Here is a 16,625-nt window from a genome sequence, read left to right as displayed (position 1 = left end):
ATATGGTTCATCTTGTTAATTAGATTAGAGGTACCTTATTTATTGGAAGTGCATTATGATGTCGCTTTATTGACGTATTTGGTCTTTTGCACTCTACCCTTGGTAGTATTTGTTTTCTGATGTTGAACACTTTGTAGACCATGTAAATATATTGTGGATGATTTCTTCGTTTTTCTTTATTGTATGATCTATTTGTTTGCTCAGAAAACTATGGAAAAATGAAGCAAATCAACAGGATACTTAGAAATGGATTGTTTCATAACTGAAAAAAATGCATAATTGTGTTTGTATAAAATAAGGCTTGGATTACCGAATTTCCACAAGGACGAGCTTAATACAATTTGGCATAGCAATGGGGATGTCAAATGATGGTGAGGGCCTAAGGTAGTGGTGTGGATGCTTCTGGTACTGGTGATGGTGATGACAATGACCATGAAAAGGTGGTGGCGATGGTCATGGAAATTGGAATAAACTTCAATTCTTATATGTGATTAGAAGTGAGACCATGAGATAGTGCCACAATCCTACATCGCTTGGGTAAGGAAATTGACAATTTGATTGTGAGACCATGCGATGTTTCTACAGTCCCACACCAATTGGATGAGCAAATGTGAAGTGCCTCATATGGGCAGAGTCCATCTCTCTAGCGAGATGTGTGGGCGGTGACAATTTGGTATCAGGGTTGGACCTAATCGGAAGTGTGCTGATGAGGACGTCAGACCTCTAAATGTGCCGACAAAGACATAGGGGCCAAAATGGGGTTGATTGTGAGACCATAGGCTTAAGCATAGTCAACACCAAGGGACATACATGCATTCTCAGTTGCTAAACTTGTGGGTCTTTTAGCTCCACACTTCGTGCCTCCTATGTCAAACCATTTTCTGATTTTGTCTTAAGCACTCCCTAAGATCCACTTTCTCTCGGTGTGTTTTCGGCCCAGTCTTGCTAACTCAAAAATAGGGCCCATATGAGCCTTCCAACATAAAGGCCATCCAATAGTTGTTGGACAAAAGAGACTGATGCCCAACATCTCTTTGCAGCTGGCTTTTGCAAGGTTTTCCTTGGCAGATGTCAATTTTGCTTTCTTCCTCTTTTCCTTCCAAAAGCTCGTTGCGGGTAAGATTCCAGCTATCAACATATTAATGACATTTTGGGTTTTGAGCTAGTTTAGTTGTTTTTCATTGGCTTTTGGTTTGAGTTTGGGAAGGTTTGGTTGGTTTTGTAATGGAACATTAGCTTTGTTTGATGCTTACCTATGTACTTGAGCTTTACCAGATGAGCTTGGGTTTTGGTGCCCCTAAATAGCCTTAGACCTTCATCCTAAAGTCTATCATGGGAATTGTGGAACCTTATTACCATCGACACCACAACCCACTTAGCAAGCCCTTGGTTGTGTGCACTTAAGCTTGTTGGATGGTTTGGTACAAAGGAAGTTACTTGGCATTGCAAAGATACATGTAGCACGTGTTGGGCAATATAAAGTAGTCAAAAGCTTGAATTGCAGCTGTTGGAAGCTTGCATGGTATTTTTATGCGTGGCAAAAGAGTTGGCTCAAAGGGCATGGGCTTGACACGACTTTGTTCATCGCCTAATGAATGAGTAGATTGTATGAGCTTGGTGTGATCTTCCCAAGAGCCAAATTATGGTTTCGCTCGACATCGCACAAAAATCATCACGAATGAATTTTTCTTAATCCTTGCTACTCGGTGCAGTATTTGCTAGGTTGTGCATGTTCATGCCGTATTTGAGCACGTTTTGGCCTTTGAACTTTTTGGGCCTCAACAATAGTCTTTTCTTCAATAGCACTTGAAAATTAAGGATAAAATACGCGAACAATACATGTATTATTACAAAATATGAAAGAACATGTATTATTCGTGAAAAAAATATATATATATGTACGTTTATAATACATATGAGAGTGAGTCTACAATTTTCATATTTTTACTTATGTGATACACTCACTCTCATTTTTGAAGTAAAAAGATGAAGATTTAACTTGTCAAAGTTAACTAAAAATTTAACATTCAAGATAAATAATTGATATCATTCAAACTTCAATAATAAAAAAAACCAAATATGTGAGAAGTCTGATACATTATAGTGAATCTTGTAGCATTCAATCATTTCTATCTTCAAACGACAATGTAATTTGAGTAAAGAAAGGACACATGTTATGAAATTCTAACTCTGTTTTTTAAAGCTAAAACTTCCACATGATTGATAAGTTCTTCTCCACATTCCTTGAGCATTCTGTTATCCACATAAACCCACTTGAATTTCTATGCATCCTCAACAACCGAAGCAAAACAACAGCAGATTTCTTGAATTTTTTTGCATACTCAATAGCTGAAACAAAAAAGCAGCACCCTACTTGAATTTCTATGCATCCTTAGGGCCCGTTTAGTAACGTTATCGGAGAATGTTTTCTGAGAATATTTTATGAGAATGAAAATGAGAACAAATTTGCATTTTCAAGATTCGAAAATGCGTTTGATAGATTAATTGGAAAACATATTCAGAAAATAAAATAGTGAAAATGTGTCTGGTAGGAAAATTTGAGAATAATAATATGTGAGTTATTTTTCAAGTATATTTTTTGCTAATTTCTGTCCTAATTTTTTTTATTTATAAAATTCTGATATTTTAAAGGCTAAAATTATTTCAAACAATGAAAAATGTATACTTTGAGAATAATAATGTATAATTAAAATTTTAAAAAAAATCTAATTTTAGAAAAACTTAGATAATAAAATAATATTATCTTTAGTTTAAAATAAATATTTGAAAATAAATATGAAATTGAATAATATATGATGGTTTTATCAAAAAATTAATATACACTGGTGTAGCAAAATAAAATAATGAAGTGGAATGAAAAAACTGAAAATGGAAAGAAAAAAAAAGACAAATGAAAAAAAAAAAGAAAAAAAAGAGAGAAAGAGATAGCAATCAAACTAATACATTGGGTAGCAAATGAAAATGATAGTTTGGTGTTTTCAATTTTTGTACATGAGTTTGAATTTGCTTTCAAAAGACAATTCCAGTGAAAATAAAAACAACATACCGAACATGTTTTTGGTAGAAAATGAAAACGGGGCCTTGAAAACGTTACCGAACGGCCCCTTAACAACCAATGCAAAACAGTAGGAACCTACTTGAATTTCTTTGCATCCGCAACATCCAAAGTATAACAGAAATTTCTTTTTTTTAGGTTTCCCAGGGTATCCCCCGCGCGACTGCGGAGACTAAATCCCTCGAGGTACGGTCAGGCGCAAAGCGGGGACCTCTCCCAACAGAGTCTACTCTATTCGCAAGTGCCTGGGATCGAACCCAGGACCTCTTGTTTAAAGGATCCAAATCCCTTCCACTTGGACCAACTCATGTTGCGGATGCAAAGAAATTTCTTTGCATCATCAACAACCAAAGCAAAACAACAACTTACTTGATATGTCTTTGCATCTATAACAACTAAAGCAAAATACTAGCAACACCACCTATAAAAAAAAGTTGAAAAACAACAAAATCACAAGTAAAAAGGTACTATTGATTGCATGCTCAATCTCTATTTGCAACTTGCAATCCCTAAGCCTTAGAACTCGTTTTAGAGAACGACCTACTTGGTCATGTCAAGTTTATTTGGAAGGATTGTTGACCTTTATCTCAATGAAATTATTCCGATGTTTAACCAAATTTAGGCATTAACAAATACCACATATTACAACTTCTTCATTATGATATAGAAGTGGTACTCTATACCATTTGAGGAATTGTTTTTGGCTTATAAATATTTGTCAACCATTATGTAAGATCCCAATTTCAAACTTAAATGACACGTAGGATATAAAAGGTCATAATTTTTCTATGTTTTTACATAGTTGCCACAAGACTTCAAAACACACAGACCGACCGTTTTCATCAGCAAAATATCACTCAGCCGACCGTTACATTCTCTTCAAAACAGTTTACCTCCATTTCAACCTTGCTTCATGCCCATTATTGAAAACCAGAGATTCTGTAAGGTTTGATTCCCTCCATGTCTCTACCATTTAAAATTAGGGTTCGTAGGTGCATTCAATTTTTCAGACTAGTTGCAAAGAGAAGACGACGTTGACTCTGACAAAAGATTCCGGCTCCGACGACTTAATTCCTGGTAGGTTTCCAACAGCATCTTCGCTTCCTCTTTCAATTTCAAAGCCGCCCATAAATTTGATTGCTTTTGTAACGAAGGCTGTGGCCAACTCGGCATGGATTGAAGATTTGATTTATTGGGTTTGTTTGGGTTTAAGGGTTTTCGATTGTTTGGATTCTGAGGTTGATTTTCTTTGTCAATATATAGAAGGACATCGAGAAACCATTGATAGGTATATATGATTTATGATAGTCTTTGATAATATAGGTTCGTAGGTACATTCAAATTTACAGTTTTTTACTTATATTTTATTGTCTCTGTTATTATGAAAACCTGAGCTCAATTTACTATAGAACAGGTAATTTATGTTTTATTGTCTCTATTTTTGTCAGCTTTTCATCTATTCCAAATTTTGCATTTTCATCTACCCCAACTCTTGCCTTCTTATCAGTACCGTTCATTACCTAGATTGTAGCAATCAATTTCAATTCTTTTTCCAGTTATGTTTCTGTTTTCACATTGCTAAGTGTTGTTTTCTATATTGCATAGTCGGTTGTTTTTCTAGCCAAAAGTTGGGTCTGTTTAAGTTGCACACCACGTGTTTGACGAAATTCCAATATGAGCTATGAGAGCACAAGTGAAGTGTGATGTCATTATTCTATATGTAGAGGAGATGTAAGTAGATAAGATCCTTGTAGTTTCTACAAATGGGTACTAGTGAGTACATTATGGGATCATATTTGAATGGCATGTGCAATTTGAGGTAGGTAAATTATGTGCTTTGATTATGTGTTGTTGGCTCTTCTTGTGTTGTTTGGTATCATCTTTAGGGTAGGTAAATTACGGCTGCATAATTAGGAATTTTCTTTGCAGTAATTTACGTAGTGGGGATTTGATGCAAATGATATATCCATCAAAATACAATTGGTCGTTTGCTAAAATTTATTTTGTCGCTTGCATAGTTAGTATTTTTTTTCCAGCAAGAAGTTGGGTTTGTGTTTAATTTTTGCACATCACGTTTTTTACAAAAATACCAACAGTGTAGATAATCTAGGAGATGTAAAAAGATGGGTTCAAATTAATTTGATACAAATGAATAAAGGTAGGTACATAATGCACAACAGATAAATGATGGGCAATGGCATGCAGGAGTATGCCAATATAAGCGAACCTAATGATTTAACTACTAATAGGCATCATGTTGAAGTTCTCTTTCTAATTTCGCTGCTACTAATTTTGATTATGTGCTGTTGTTTTCCTATGCTGTTTGGTATCATTCTTAGGGTAGGTAAATTACGTGCATGTACATGAGTTTGATTTTCTAGGGTAGGTAAATTACGTGCATGTACATGAGTTTGATACATTATGGGGTAGGTAAAATACGTGCATATTTTAGGGGGGTTTGATTGGGTAGGTAAATTACGTGCTTTGTTTGTGTGCTGGTACTATTCTTGTTTAAGTGTTCGTACTCCTAATGCAGTTACTCTAGTTGTTTCTTTTTTCCATGCATAGTAATTTGATTGTTATTCATAATCAAAACTTATGCATAAAGAGGATTGAATTGCAGGCTAATTCGGTGGGAGGAAATCAAAAAATTAAATTCAGGAACCAAGGCTTAATACACCTCCCACATAACACGTTAAATTATAAATAGGGGTAGTTTTGGAATCCGAAAAATATAATAAATCAGATTTTAAGTTATATTAGGTAACTGCTTAGTTGGATCCTAGTCATCAGATATTTTCTTAAAAAATTGGATATTTTAAATAGAAAAACAAAAGGATGGGCTGTAGATGATTTTAAATGAATTTTATGGGTGTAACCTCAATTTACTTAAAAAAATATTCGAATGTTGTATACATCAGTGCGACTAGTTACATAATTTAATTTGGATCCCATTCCTTCCAAAATAATCACACACAAAAAAAGAAAAAAAAAGAATTAAGGATAACATGACACGAGCTAGTTTGTCAGAACACCTCATTTTTCTTCGAGTTCATACTTGGGATGTCTTTTTGCAGCAGCTATAGCCTAAAGGTCCACAAAGTCTTTAATGCACAGTTGATAATTGCATTAAAAATGACAAAAAAAACATCTGAATATAGGGTATGTATTTCAAAAGCAAAAACCAGCTTTCGGTTCCCTCCGCAAATCACGTTCACCTTTGGCAACTTGACACAAAAATCGAAGTAAGGTAAATCATGAAAATAACCCCATCTGAAAACACCACCACCCTAAATAATTCATGTCGCGAAATGAAGTCAAACAAAGAGAAGAAAGAAGAAAGAAACCAAAGATTAATTCTAATAATACAAGACCCCCCACCACATCCTTTAACTATTTGCTATCAGGTATAGCCCTGTTTGTATTTTCTGAAAAGGTCCTCGGTCTTGGCATTTCTGAAAGCACAACAGCCAATCAAATACACAGAAATTAGAGCAACAAGAGTGATGAGCAATATTATGTCGGTTCTTCTCCATTCTTTCTTGAGATTTGCAAGCAAGCCAGCTTTGCAAGAATCGCAGTTGAAGCAAAGTTGGGTCTGGTCATTGCTCCACTGCAGGCAATCCATGTCTGCTGCATTGTTTATGGGACTTATCCAATACGTTGGATTCACAAACGTGTAGCCACATTGTGTGGGTGGCTTACAACATCCTGACTGTAAAGCAAGAAAAAAGAAAAAAAGAAGCACCACCACAAGAAATAAAACATAAAGGTGAGGTTCCTTGGGTAAAAAGAAGAATATTGGACACACAGGGTTTTGAAGAATCTCTGATGAAAGAGTAAAGTGGGTTGTTTTGCTGAGTTGCTAATTTGCTGTTCTATATTATTGAGAGGTTAATCTAAGAATATATTTTAAGGGAAAGAACATCTGTAAAAATTCATGAATTTACAGTTCTCACTCTCTCTCTCTCTCTCTCTCTCCCCGACTGCGTATTTGGGATTACTATTTGAAAAGAAAAAAAACAATGAAGGAAAAGGAACTATTAGAATGATTGTACAACCCTGTTTTTTCTTTTATTTTTCAGGAAAAATGGATATAATTTCTCATGACTCATGAGTATGAAATATACAGAAATTAAGCTAACAAAGAAAGGGTGTCCAAGAGCTAATATACAGAAATTAATATCTCTCTCATTTAGATTATACTTCATTAATTTAAGAAGAAATAAAAAAGTAAAAATATGTATTCACCTAGGGAATTAAATCCTACAAAACTATCCAAATCAATTTTTTTTAAAGTACTCCTAAATTTATAGTTCCAAACACTTAGTAATGAGTTTCATTCAGATCTTGGAAGAAAAATTATCTAAAAATTTGAAGCGATTGAACTATAATATATATGAATATAGTTTTGTTTACCTGTAAGGGGGTAATGCGCGCGTTAAAGAAATCCTGAGCCATGCGATAACTCTGATTCAACTCACCACACATATTTGTTGAGCTGAGACAACTTCTTATGCGGTCCCACTTCCAAGGGCTTCGCACTCTACGGCGAAGCCAGCCTGAGAAGTCATCCAGATGATACTCCAGGTAAGACCGGCTCGGTTCGAGGTGGCCAGAGCCTTTAATGGTGACCATGTAGATGAAGACCACCAAAGCAGCAAGCAAGACTATAAGAACCAGCATGGCAATGAGGTAAGAGATAAGGAGCCATGGGATTCTCCAAAACGCTCCCACAAAGCCTGCAATGCCCACAACCAGGAACAAGATGCCCAAAATTATGACAGGCCATTGTAAAATCTTGACACAAGAATTGTCTGGCTCTGTGGCAAGCCAAATTCCGGCACCAATGATTGGGATGGAGAGGAGCATGGCAACAAAGTTGATGGCTCCGATGACATTGTTGCTAAGTGCCATTTACTTCTTTTTCTTGAGAGAAGATTACAGGAGGAGCAAATGGCCGTATTTGTATGATAGATTTTGTCTCCAAACCCCACACTTTTTTGTTCCTTGCCTTGGATCCATGTAATGTAAAGCTAATAGTAAAGCAAGTGGTAACAATTTTTTAAAGCGCGTTTTGATGTTTTAGGTCTCTTCACGTACTTCGAGTATCACCTTTTTGAAAAAGAATACCTTGTTGTACATGATGAAGATGAGAGAAAGAGACAAGAGATATTAGCTGCAAGCAACTCATTTATGTATCATGGAAAGATTTTTAGGAAAGCAACTGCCTGTACGATATGCTTTTGGCAACTGCATGCATTCACATGTAACGGGATCGCTTTCCCCTTGCAATTTTGCTTTGCACAAAACCAACTCATTGGCAAGAAACATGTACAAAACTTATACAATGTTCATAGTCTTCATATAGGCATGCTTATACAATAAAAATTGATCTATTGAACTAAAGAGAAGCCTTTCGCACCCTAACTATGTTACACGACAAGCTCTCGTAAGCCTACCATAACTATGTACGGTTATAAATTGTATCGATAAAATTCAAGTTCAATTCGTTTTTGATTTTTTTTTTTTCTCGTTTGAGTTTGGTGAATTCATATATATAAAAGAAACAAGCTAATCTCAACCAATTTATTAGGCTCATTTTAGAAAACGAGCCAAGTTGCTTTTTTTCTCGTTTGGTGAATTCGTTTTTGAATTATTTTTTTTTCTCGTTTGAGGATGGGTTCTGATGATGATGAATATTACATGCAAGAATTTTTCTTGGAATGAAATGAAGCATACAAATGTCTTTTGAATAATAAACTCGAAGCATTAGTTTCTTTTTAAAGTTTTATATTCAATGCATTATGCTTATGTTAAAGTATTCTTGTGCACCTAAAACAATATATTTGTTATAAAACTAAAGAAATTGTGGAGAGAATTTAGGGAATTCCAATAGCGATAGGAATGCCCTTATGATATTTTCATTGATTCATTTTATGTATATCACAATGAAAGGACGGAAGCCCACTTATATGCAAAGTCTGTTGGCTTCCCGTTGTTGTGTAGTGCATCTCCAAAATCTTCCCCCAACATCATCATTATATTCTTCATTATTTCCAAATGCGTGGGCTCCACTCAAGACTTTATAACAATATTAATTGGTTCATACTAGGACTGTTTTCTATTCTCAAAATTGGGGGACCAACCTCAAGACTGATTGATATGGACCTGGGTTGATCGGTTAAGCTTTTGAGTAGACTTATGGAAAAGGTGGGCTCCAATAGAGTCACACTTATCAAATACACACATTGCTCTTATAAATATGTAATAAAAGTACGTTTGTGACTAAAGTATAATGTTATCAAGTGTTGATTTGTGTAATTTGACAGATTGATTCGAATTCCTTTAACATAAAAGATGCTAGCTAGAGATAAGATCCCCCAATAAGTAGGTAATATCTTTATTAAAAATGTGATGCACAACAATATGATAATGTGGCCTTCATATCATTTTCCAACTCAAAATTATGATTTCATGTCAATTTTGAATCATGTCAAAATTTATCACTTCTACTTGTAGGTGTAAAGTTTCTTTATCATGCAAGAAAATAACAAAAAACACTGGAAGGAGAGCTTGTAACTCAAGATATTAAGAACAGTAGTTGGCATGCATAAAGGGCAAGTTAGGCAGCTACCCGGCCCAATTTTTTCTTAAAAAAAGAAGCTACATATAAAATATTACCCCAGCCCAGCCCAAACAAAAGAAAACAAGCCTTATCAGCCCAACCTCCCTCACTCTGGCTTTAGTTTGCTACTATGTTTTTTTTTTTATTATTGATATATGAATTGAGTTTTTATTCTTCTTCTTATTATAATTTTTTAGGATTTGAAAATGAGTTGTCTAACATGGGCTTTGGTCATTTGGTGATAATATTTGTGGTCATTAAAGGTCTTTTTGCATATTATTCATATTGAAATTTGAAATAGTGTTGTTTTGTATTGCATTGCAACTTGTTGTTTTAGTTTAAGGTTTTTTTTTTTTTTTTTGGTTAAGCTTTTATTTATGTATAGAGATGGATTTGAGAGTAATGCTCATTACGTCTCTTATGACTAAGTGTATATTTTTTTATTTATTAATGCAATTCACTCGTACCGTCGAGTTTTTAATGTAAGTTTCACTCAGTAATAGGGTTAATCGTTTTATTAGTCCCTGAACTTAGACCCGATTTGCATTTGAGTCCCTCAATTTCCAAAATCGTTCTCATGGTCCTTTAACTTCACTTTCGTTAAGACAAATGGTCATGCCGTCAATTTTGTTAACTTTTTCTGTTAAATGCAGGGGCAAAATAGTATTTTTATATTAAAACCAAAAAAATGAATAAAACATCATATCTTTAAAATAACAATAAAATAAAATCAAATAAAAAACAAAAAAAATAAAAATAAATAAAGTTTGGGGGGAATAGAAATCGGGATAGAGGGGGAGAGAGAGTTTAATTTTAATTTTTTAGTTTTTTAATTTTTTTATTCATATTTTAATCAATTTAATATAAGGGTGTATTTAATTTAGATTTTAAATTGTTTTAAAAGAGTTATATAGTTGATGGAGTTTAATTGAATAATTGAGTTTGACTGAATTCTACAAATTCCACATAGATTTTGACTAAATTCGTGTATAGATTTTAACTGAGTTTGTTAGAGTTTTATTATTGATTTTAATGGAGTTTATAGCACTAAAAAAACAAAGGGTTTAAGGGTGACGGTGGTGGTTGTGGTGGTGATGGCGGTGGTTGTGATGGTGATGGTGGTGGTGATGGTTGTTTGTGGGTGATGGTGGGGGAGGTAGTGGTGGAGGAGGTGGGGGTGGTAGTGGTGGTGGTAGTGGCTGTGAGGTGGTGGAAGTGACTATGGTGGTGGTGACGGTGGGGATGATGGTGTGATTAATAGTGGGGGTGGTAGTGGTGATGGAAGTGGGGGTAAGGGTGGTGGTGGTGTAGGCGGTTGCGGTGGTAGTGATGGTGATGGTGGTGGGGGTGGTGGTAGTGACCGTGGGGTGGTGGTGAGGGCGGCAGTGGGTGGTGGTGGAGGTGGTAGCGGCAATGGCAGTGGCGGCAACGGTAGTGGTGGTGGTGGTGACGGTGATGTCGGTGGTGGTGGTGGCGACAACAATGACTGTGGTGGTGGTGGTGGCGGCGGTGGTGATAGCCATCATAAGATGGTAGTAGTAGAAGTGGTGAAATTATATCTTGAGAATAAAAATAATATATCTATCAAAATCTCTGGGGGGGGAGCAAAGATTTTTCATGGTCTAAAATTAGTCTATAATCAAACGAAATCCATCACTTTTTGTATTTTCTTTAAAATCAATAAATTTTTGAATACACCCAATTTTTATGAAGTCTTTTAAAGTCATGATTGAATACATCCAAATTTGAATGGAGTTTAAAAAGTCAGAATTGAATACATCAAGAATTGTATAGACTTCTATAAAATCGTGATTGAATACACATGAACTTTTAAACTTCTTTTAAGTTCTTTTAAAATCTAAATTGAATACACTCCCAAATGTTAAAGAAAATTTTGAAAAGGACTATATTATCCCTGCAAGATAAAATGCACTATCCACTGTCCACCCGGACCACCCATTATCCAGTTTCTCCTCTCTGCACAGAATATTCAAAACAATGGCGGCATTTGAAGCTGCACTGTCTGTCTCCTCCCTCTACTCCTCTTCTTTTTCTTCTCATTCCTCTAAATTCTTCGCATCCCCCAAACCATCCACCTCCCTGAAGCTTCATATTTCCAATTCTATCCCTCCTATTTCCCGCAATTTTCTGTATTCTTCTCCCCCATGCATCCTCAACAACCCCACAACAAGAAAACCCTTCTTTGAGCTGATCTGCTCTGCGGTAAAGGAGGTTACAGCTGAAGAAGAAGCAGTAGGAGATGAAGCAGTAGAAGAAGAAGCAGGGGAAACCCAAACGCCAAACCTGAAGAGAAAGCTCTACGTTGTGAATTTGCCTTGGTCTCTCACTGTGGTGGATATCAAGAACCTCTTTGGCGAATGTGGGACTGTTACAGATGTTGAGGTTCTTATTCTTTTGTGGTTCTCCTTAAATTGGTCATCTTGTTTCTGTCTTTATGTGGATTTGTAATTGAAATTTTGGTTATGTATGTTGGATTTTCAGATTATAAAGCAACCAAATGGAAAGAGCAGAGGCTTTGCCTTTGTGACAATGGCTTCTGGGGAAGAAGCTCAGGCTGTCATTGAAAAGTTTCACTCTCATGTAAGTTATTTTGGTATTTGGGTGTTCTGCATTTTATGATTGGAACATTTTAGCTCTGATGAAAGTTTGATTGATACTCAGAGAAAAATAGCATTACAATTTGATATTTAGAATAGGTACATCATTGTTTGTAGGCAGTTCATTTTGATTTGTGACTGTTTATTCTACTACTAGAGGAAAAATATTTTCCTCTTTTTCTTTAAATCAACTTGTTATCTGTATTCTATTGTGTTTGTAGGTTTAGCAATAATAATTTGAATTATGGGGTTCCAAAGTTACTTGTAGTTTTGGGTTCAATAGCAAAAGGGAAGGAACTTTAGGAGATTGAAGTCGCGTGGAATAGATACAAGTTTATCTACTTCAATTGAATTGGCCAAATCAATGAAATTTTTTGTTTCTTAGGAATTTGTTTGTTCTTTTTTGTTTTGGTTGTAGTTTCCTTTCATTGAATCCTAAATGAGTTTTCTAATGGTTCGGTTTCTATCAAAGTATCTTTATAGGATATTTGCAAATATCTGGTTCTATAGAGAGAGAAATTATAATTCAGATTGAAACAATTAATTACCAGTTGTCCTATTTTACGGAGGCTGGACTATATTGGGTAAATCTTCAGCTTTCTTTTGGTTGCACTGCTGAGGAGGAAAGAAGGCAAAGGTGGTATGGAATTCGGGGTGTTGGCTGTATTTTGGGTTGTTTGGTTAGAAAGAATCAAAAGGATCTTAGAGGGGAGGGGGCGGGTGTTTAATGGGACAAAGTTAGGTTACATCACTTTGGGCTTTGGTTTCTTTGGACTTCCAGGAATTCCCTTTTTCTGCAATTTTTGCGGATTGGAAAGCTATTCTTATCTAGATATTTTCGTTTATGTTGTATGTCAGCTAGATCTTTTTTGCATTGGGTGTTTAGTATTTGGTTAATATCTTGTTGTCCACAAGGAATGTACTTGTATTGACTCAAAAGAATTCTATTTCTTAGTAAAAGGAATTTCCTATATCTGGAAACATATTTTTTCACCTCAGAGTTATTTGTTTCAGGAGGTATTGGATAGGACTATCAGAGTAGAGTTTGCAAAGCAATTTAAGAAACCTTCTCCACCTCCTCCCAACCCCCAAATTGTGGAGACGCGCTATAAGCTTTACGTCTCTAATTTGGGATGGAAAATAAGATCAAGCCATCTCAGAGATTTTGTCTCAGAAAATTTTAAAGTTCCTGTCTCAGCCAGGGTTGTCTTTAGTGGCCCCTCCGGGAAATCTGGTGGATATGGATTTCTTTCTTTTGCTTCAAAGGAGGAAGCAGAGTCTGCAATTTCTTCTTTGAATGGGAAGGTAAGAAAAATTTATCAACTTTGTCAATCTTTCTCATTATTTTCTGCTATTACTCTGCTCAAGCTTGGAAGGTATCAGTTCAAATGGATGTGGTTATTTTGCTTCCTACAGTGATATAAATTAGTTTAGTATCTTTATACCTTTCAACAGAAAACTGTTACCTGGACTTTTTTAATTGCACACATACGTCTATAGGACTCTGTGGGTATATGCAGTTATTCTAGAGAAAACTTTATTTTATGTGCATGCAATAATTTCACTCTTGGTTCAAAAAGAGGGGTTAAGTATGAAATTGTTGAAGAATGTAAAATCCCACATCGGAAACTTGACAAAATGAAATACCATAAATAAGTGATGGTTTCACTACTAATCACATTGAGACCTTTTGTGATAAAAACCCCACACATGTTGTCTATGTAGGTTGGGGACAGTATTGGTGTTGGACCAATTAGTAGCAGGCCAGTGGTCAGTCTCTCTGAAATGTTAACATGGTTTCAGAGCAGATTGATTGACTGGGCCCAGGTTATTGTGTTTCTACTAAGTTTGCTGGATGAGCACGTGCTCAGCTCGATTTACTGAGCCTGACTAACAAACTACCTTAAGATCACAAACTGATGTGGAATTGGCTGCACATGTGGCCTACTATATTGTGGTCCCACTCAAAGAAGTGTGTTGAAGAATGTAAAGTAGTGGGCTGTTGATTTGTCTATTTGAAATCTTAACAGGAATAATATAAGTTGTTTCATAATTGCCACCATCTATGTAAGATTTTCTTTCCATAGTCCATATATGTTTCCAGAAGTGTTCCAGTCATGAATGAAAGCACAAGATTCTAATCATTTGTGTATAATCAGTTGAGAGAGAGAGAGAGAGAGAGAGAGAGAGAGAGAGAGAGCTATTAAAGAACTACATATGTGCAATATATGAATATGTAGTCCAGCATTGTCTTGGGCGTTAGTTAGATTATTCACATATAATTACTTGCATTCTGTTACTAGAAAAGCTTTTTAGACCAAGCAGAAATAAATTACAGTGCATTTGGATGCGAGAATTAAGTAAATGGATAAATATCTCAAAATACGTTTACATTGGCTGAAAGAGACATTTGAAATAACTAGATACAATGTGACATTTTTTATTAAAAAAAAACAATGAATAATTTGACTGTATACTGTTAGCGACAAAAACTTCTCTTTCTTGACATTCAATACAAATCCAAATATTTATGTGTCATTAACATTACATCTGACTATGATATTAAGTCAAATTCCTACATTTGAAATGGTGCACTACTTTTATTTGACAGGAATTGATGGGCCGGCCGCTAAATCTAAAATTTAGTGAGAAAAATGTCAGCGACTCTGGAAGCCAAAAGGATGAGGAAGAAAAATTTGAGGGTCAACCAGAAGAGTTGTAAGTCCACAGACAGTCTTTAACCAAATTGATCTATTTTTATTGCAGATTATAAGTGGAATCTTGGGAAAGCAGAAATTTTGACCTCAACCACCCATGTAGAGAGGGATGGTGTCCTCCTGTTGTCTGTAAATTTGCATTAGTGTCTCCTTTTGTTATTTATCTTTTCAGTTCTTAGAGCAGTTGTTGTTTTCTGTGTCTTGCTAAAACAACTGTTGACATACATATTACTGTATTGTTCCAGATAGAGAGAGCAATTATTTATTCTATATGATTATTCAATGGAAGCCTCTTTTACAACATTATAAATAAATATTATGCTTTTGAAGCATCCCTGTGCTGCTCATAAGTCATAATATTTAAGGCTTCACGATTCTAATACATAAGCACATATTACTTGTTGACTTGTTACATCACCCTACTAATGCAGTCAACTAGGTTGTTACTAATAGAAGCTTATGCCCTTGAAGCATAGGCTAGAGAGGGAGGGATGGAGATTGAGAGATTTTCAAAGCTATATATGTATGGACCTAAAGTTATTTAGAACAGCTTGGATAGTTTTTTTTTTTTTTTTTTTTTTTTTTTGTCGAAAGAACAGCCTGGATAGCTTAAGCCCACACAATGGAGTCGTTTGCTGAGGTGTTAATTTCTTAGGATATTATTGCTAATAAATTCATACCATGGTGTTAAACACGGACTTGAAACTCGTTGCTTTCATAGTAACTTACCGTGGACTTTAAGCCCTTACATTTTCTAATAGTTGTACACATTTTCACTTATCATAAATAAGTATGACAGCATCACTTCGTGTTATGAACAAGTTTCTTATTTTTCCTGGAGGTCAATGCTATTGTGGCTTCATGTCAATTTCGTAGAGAATAATCAAGCTACTAAATATGCTGGAAGTAATATCAACTCCAAAGAGGACATCAAATTTTCAATACCATCAAATGTTATTCAGCAGATTATCTCTCATTTCTTTGTTTTGGAATACTTAAGTGAAAGAGGAATAGTTAGATTCTCAATGGAATAAATCTTATGCAATGGTGTTGTGCTTTCTAAATTACACATGCTATATTTCCTTCAGACTTTGGTTTTGTTTTGTTTTATTTATTTATTTAAATTTTGGTGCTAATCATATATATATGAAAGTTGATCCTTTGTTGGGGCAGCTTCTTTGGAGTCTAGGCCAACAGTTGATTAGTGAATACATTTTGTGGATAATATACAAAATATGTATATGCTCAATACCTTTAGATATTAGAAGATGTCTGTCTGCACACATGGGTGTGTGTTTTTGTACATGTGCTTGTGCTGTGTTATTTGTCTTGTTTGGACAGGAGGTAGGTCTTCAGATTTTGTAAATAAATAAATCTTTTGTTCTTGCTGTTTTCTTCTTGAGGAGGGTTTGATTGATGAAAAATGTGGTCAGAAGCTGCAGGGTTGATGAGCACTGAAATTGGCTAGGATAAACTTAGAGTAGCCAAACTTAGGCAGGAGCATAGCTTATTATAAACTAGTTGATGCTCCCTTTTCAAGTCAAAGTTGTTCATATATTGATGGGCTTGATTTTGACCCTCAAATA

At 35.2% G+C, this 16,625-nt stretch overlaps 2 protein-coding genes across 2 annotated transcripts; one reads left to right on the top strand and one right to left on the bottom strand.

Annotated features, from left to right (window-relative positions):
• Window positions 1-6,226: 6,226 nt before the first annotated feature.
• Window positions 6,227-8,167, bottom strand: TRN2 (Tetraspanin family protein). The gene is made up of 2 exons (XM_021972341.2): window positions 7,496-8,167; window positions 6,227-6,791 (listed from the first exon to the last, which is right to left on the bottom strand). Exons 1-2 carry the CDS (start codon window positions 7,991-7,993, stop codon window positions 6,480-6,482), a joined length of 810 nt encoding a protein of 269 aa, XP_021828033.1. The 5' UTR covers window positions 7,994-8,167; the 3' UTR covers window positions 6,227-6,479.
• A 3,465-nt stretch (window positions 8,168-11,632) lies between these two features.
• Window positions 11,633-15,322, top strand: LOC110768570 (RNA-binding (RRM/RBD/RNP motifs) family protein). The gene is made up of 4 exons (XM_021972343.2): window positions 11,633-12,107; window positions 12,207-12,305; window positions 13,337-13,627; window positions 14,934-15,322. Exons 1-4 carry the CDS (start codon window positions 11,703-11,705, stop codon window positions 15,042-15,044), a joined length of 906 nt encoding a protein of 301 aa, XP_021828035.1. The 5' UTR covers window positions 11,633-11,702; the 3' UTR covers window positions 15,045-15,322.
• Window positions 15,323-16,625: the final 1,303 nt, after the last annotated feature.

This window comes from Prunus avium, chromosome 5, assembly GCF_965620075.1.
Source record: "Prunus avium chromosome 5, drPruAviu1.hap1.1, whole genome shotgun sequence".
NCBI classification, from domain to species: domain Eukaryota; kingdom Viridiplantae; phylum Streptophyta; class Magnoliopsida; order Rosales; family Rosaceae; genus Prunus; species Prunus avium.
This window is presented reverse-complemented; position numbering and strand designations above follow the sequence as displayed.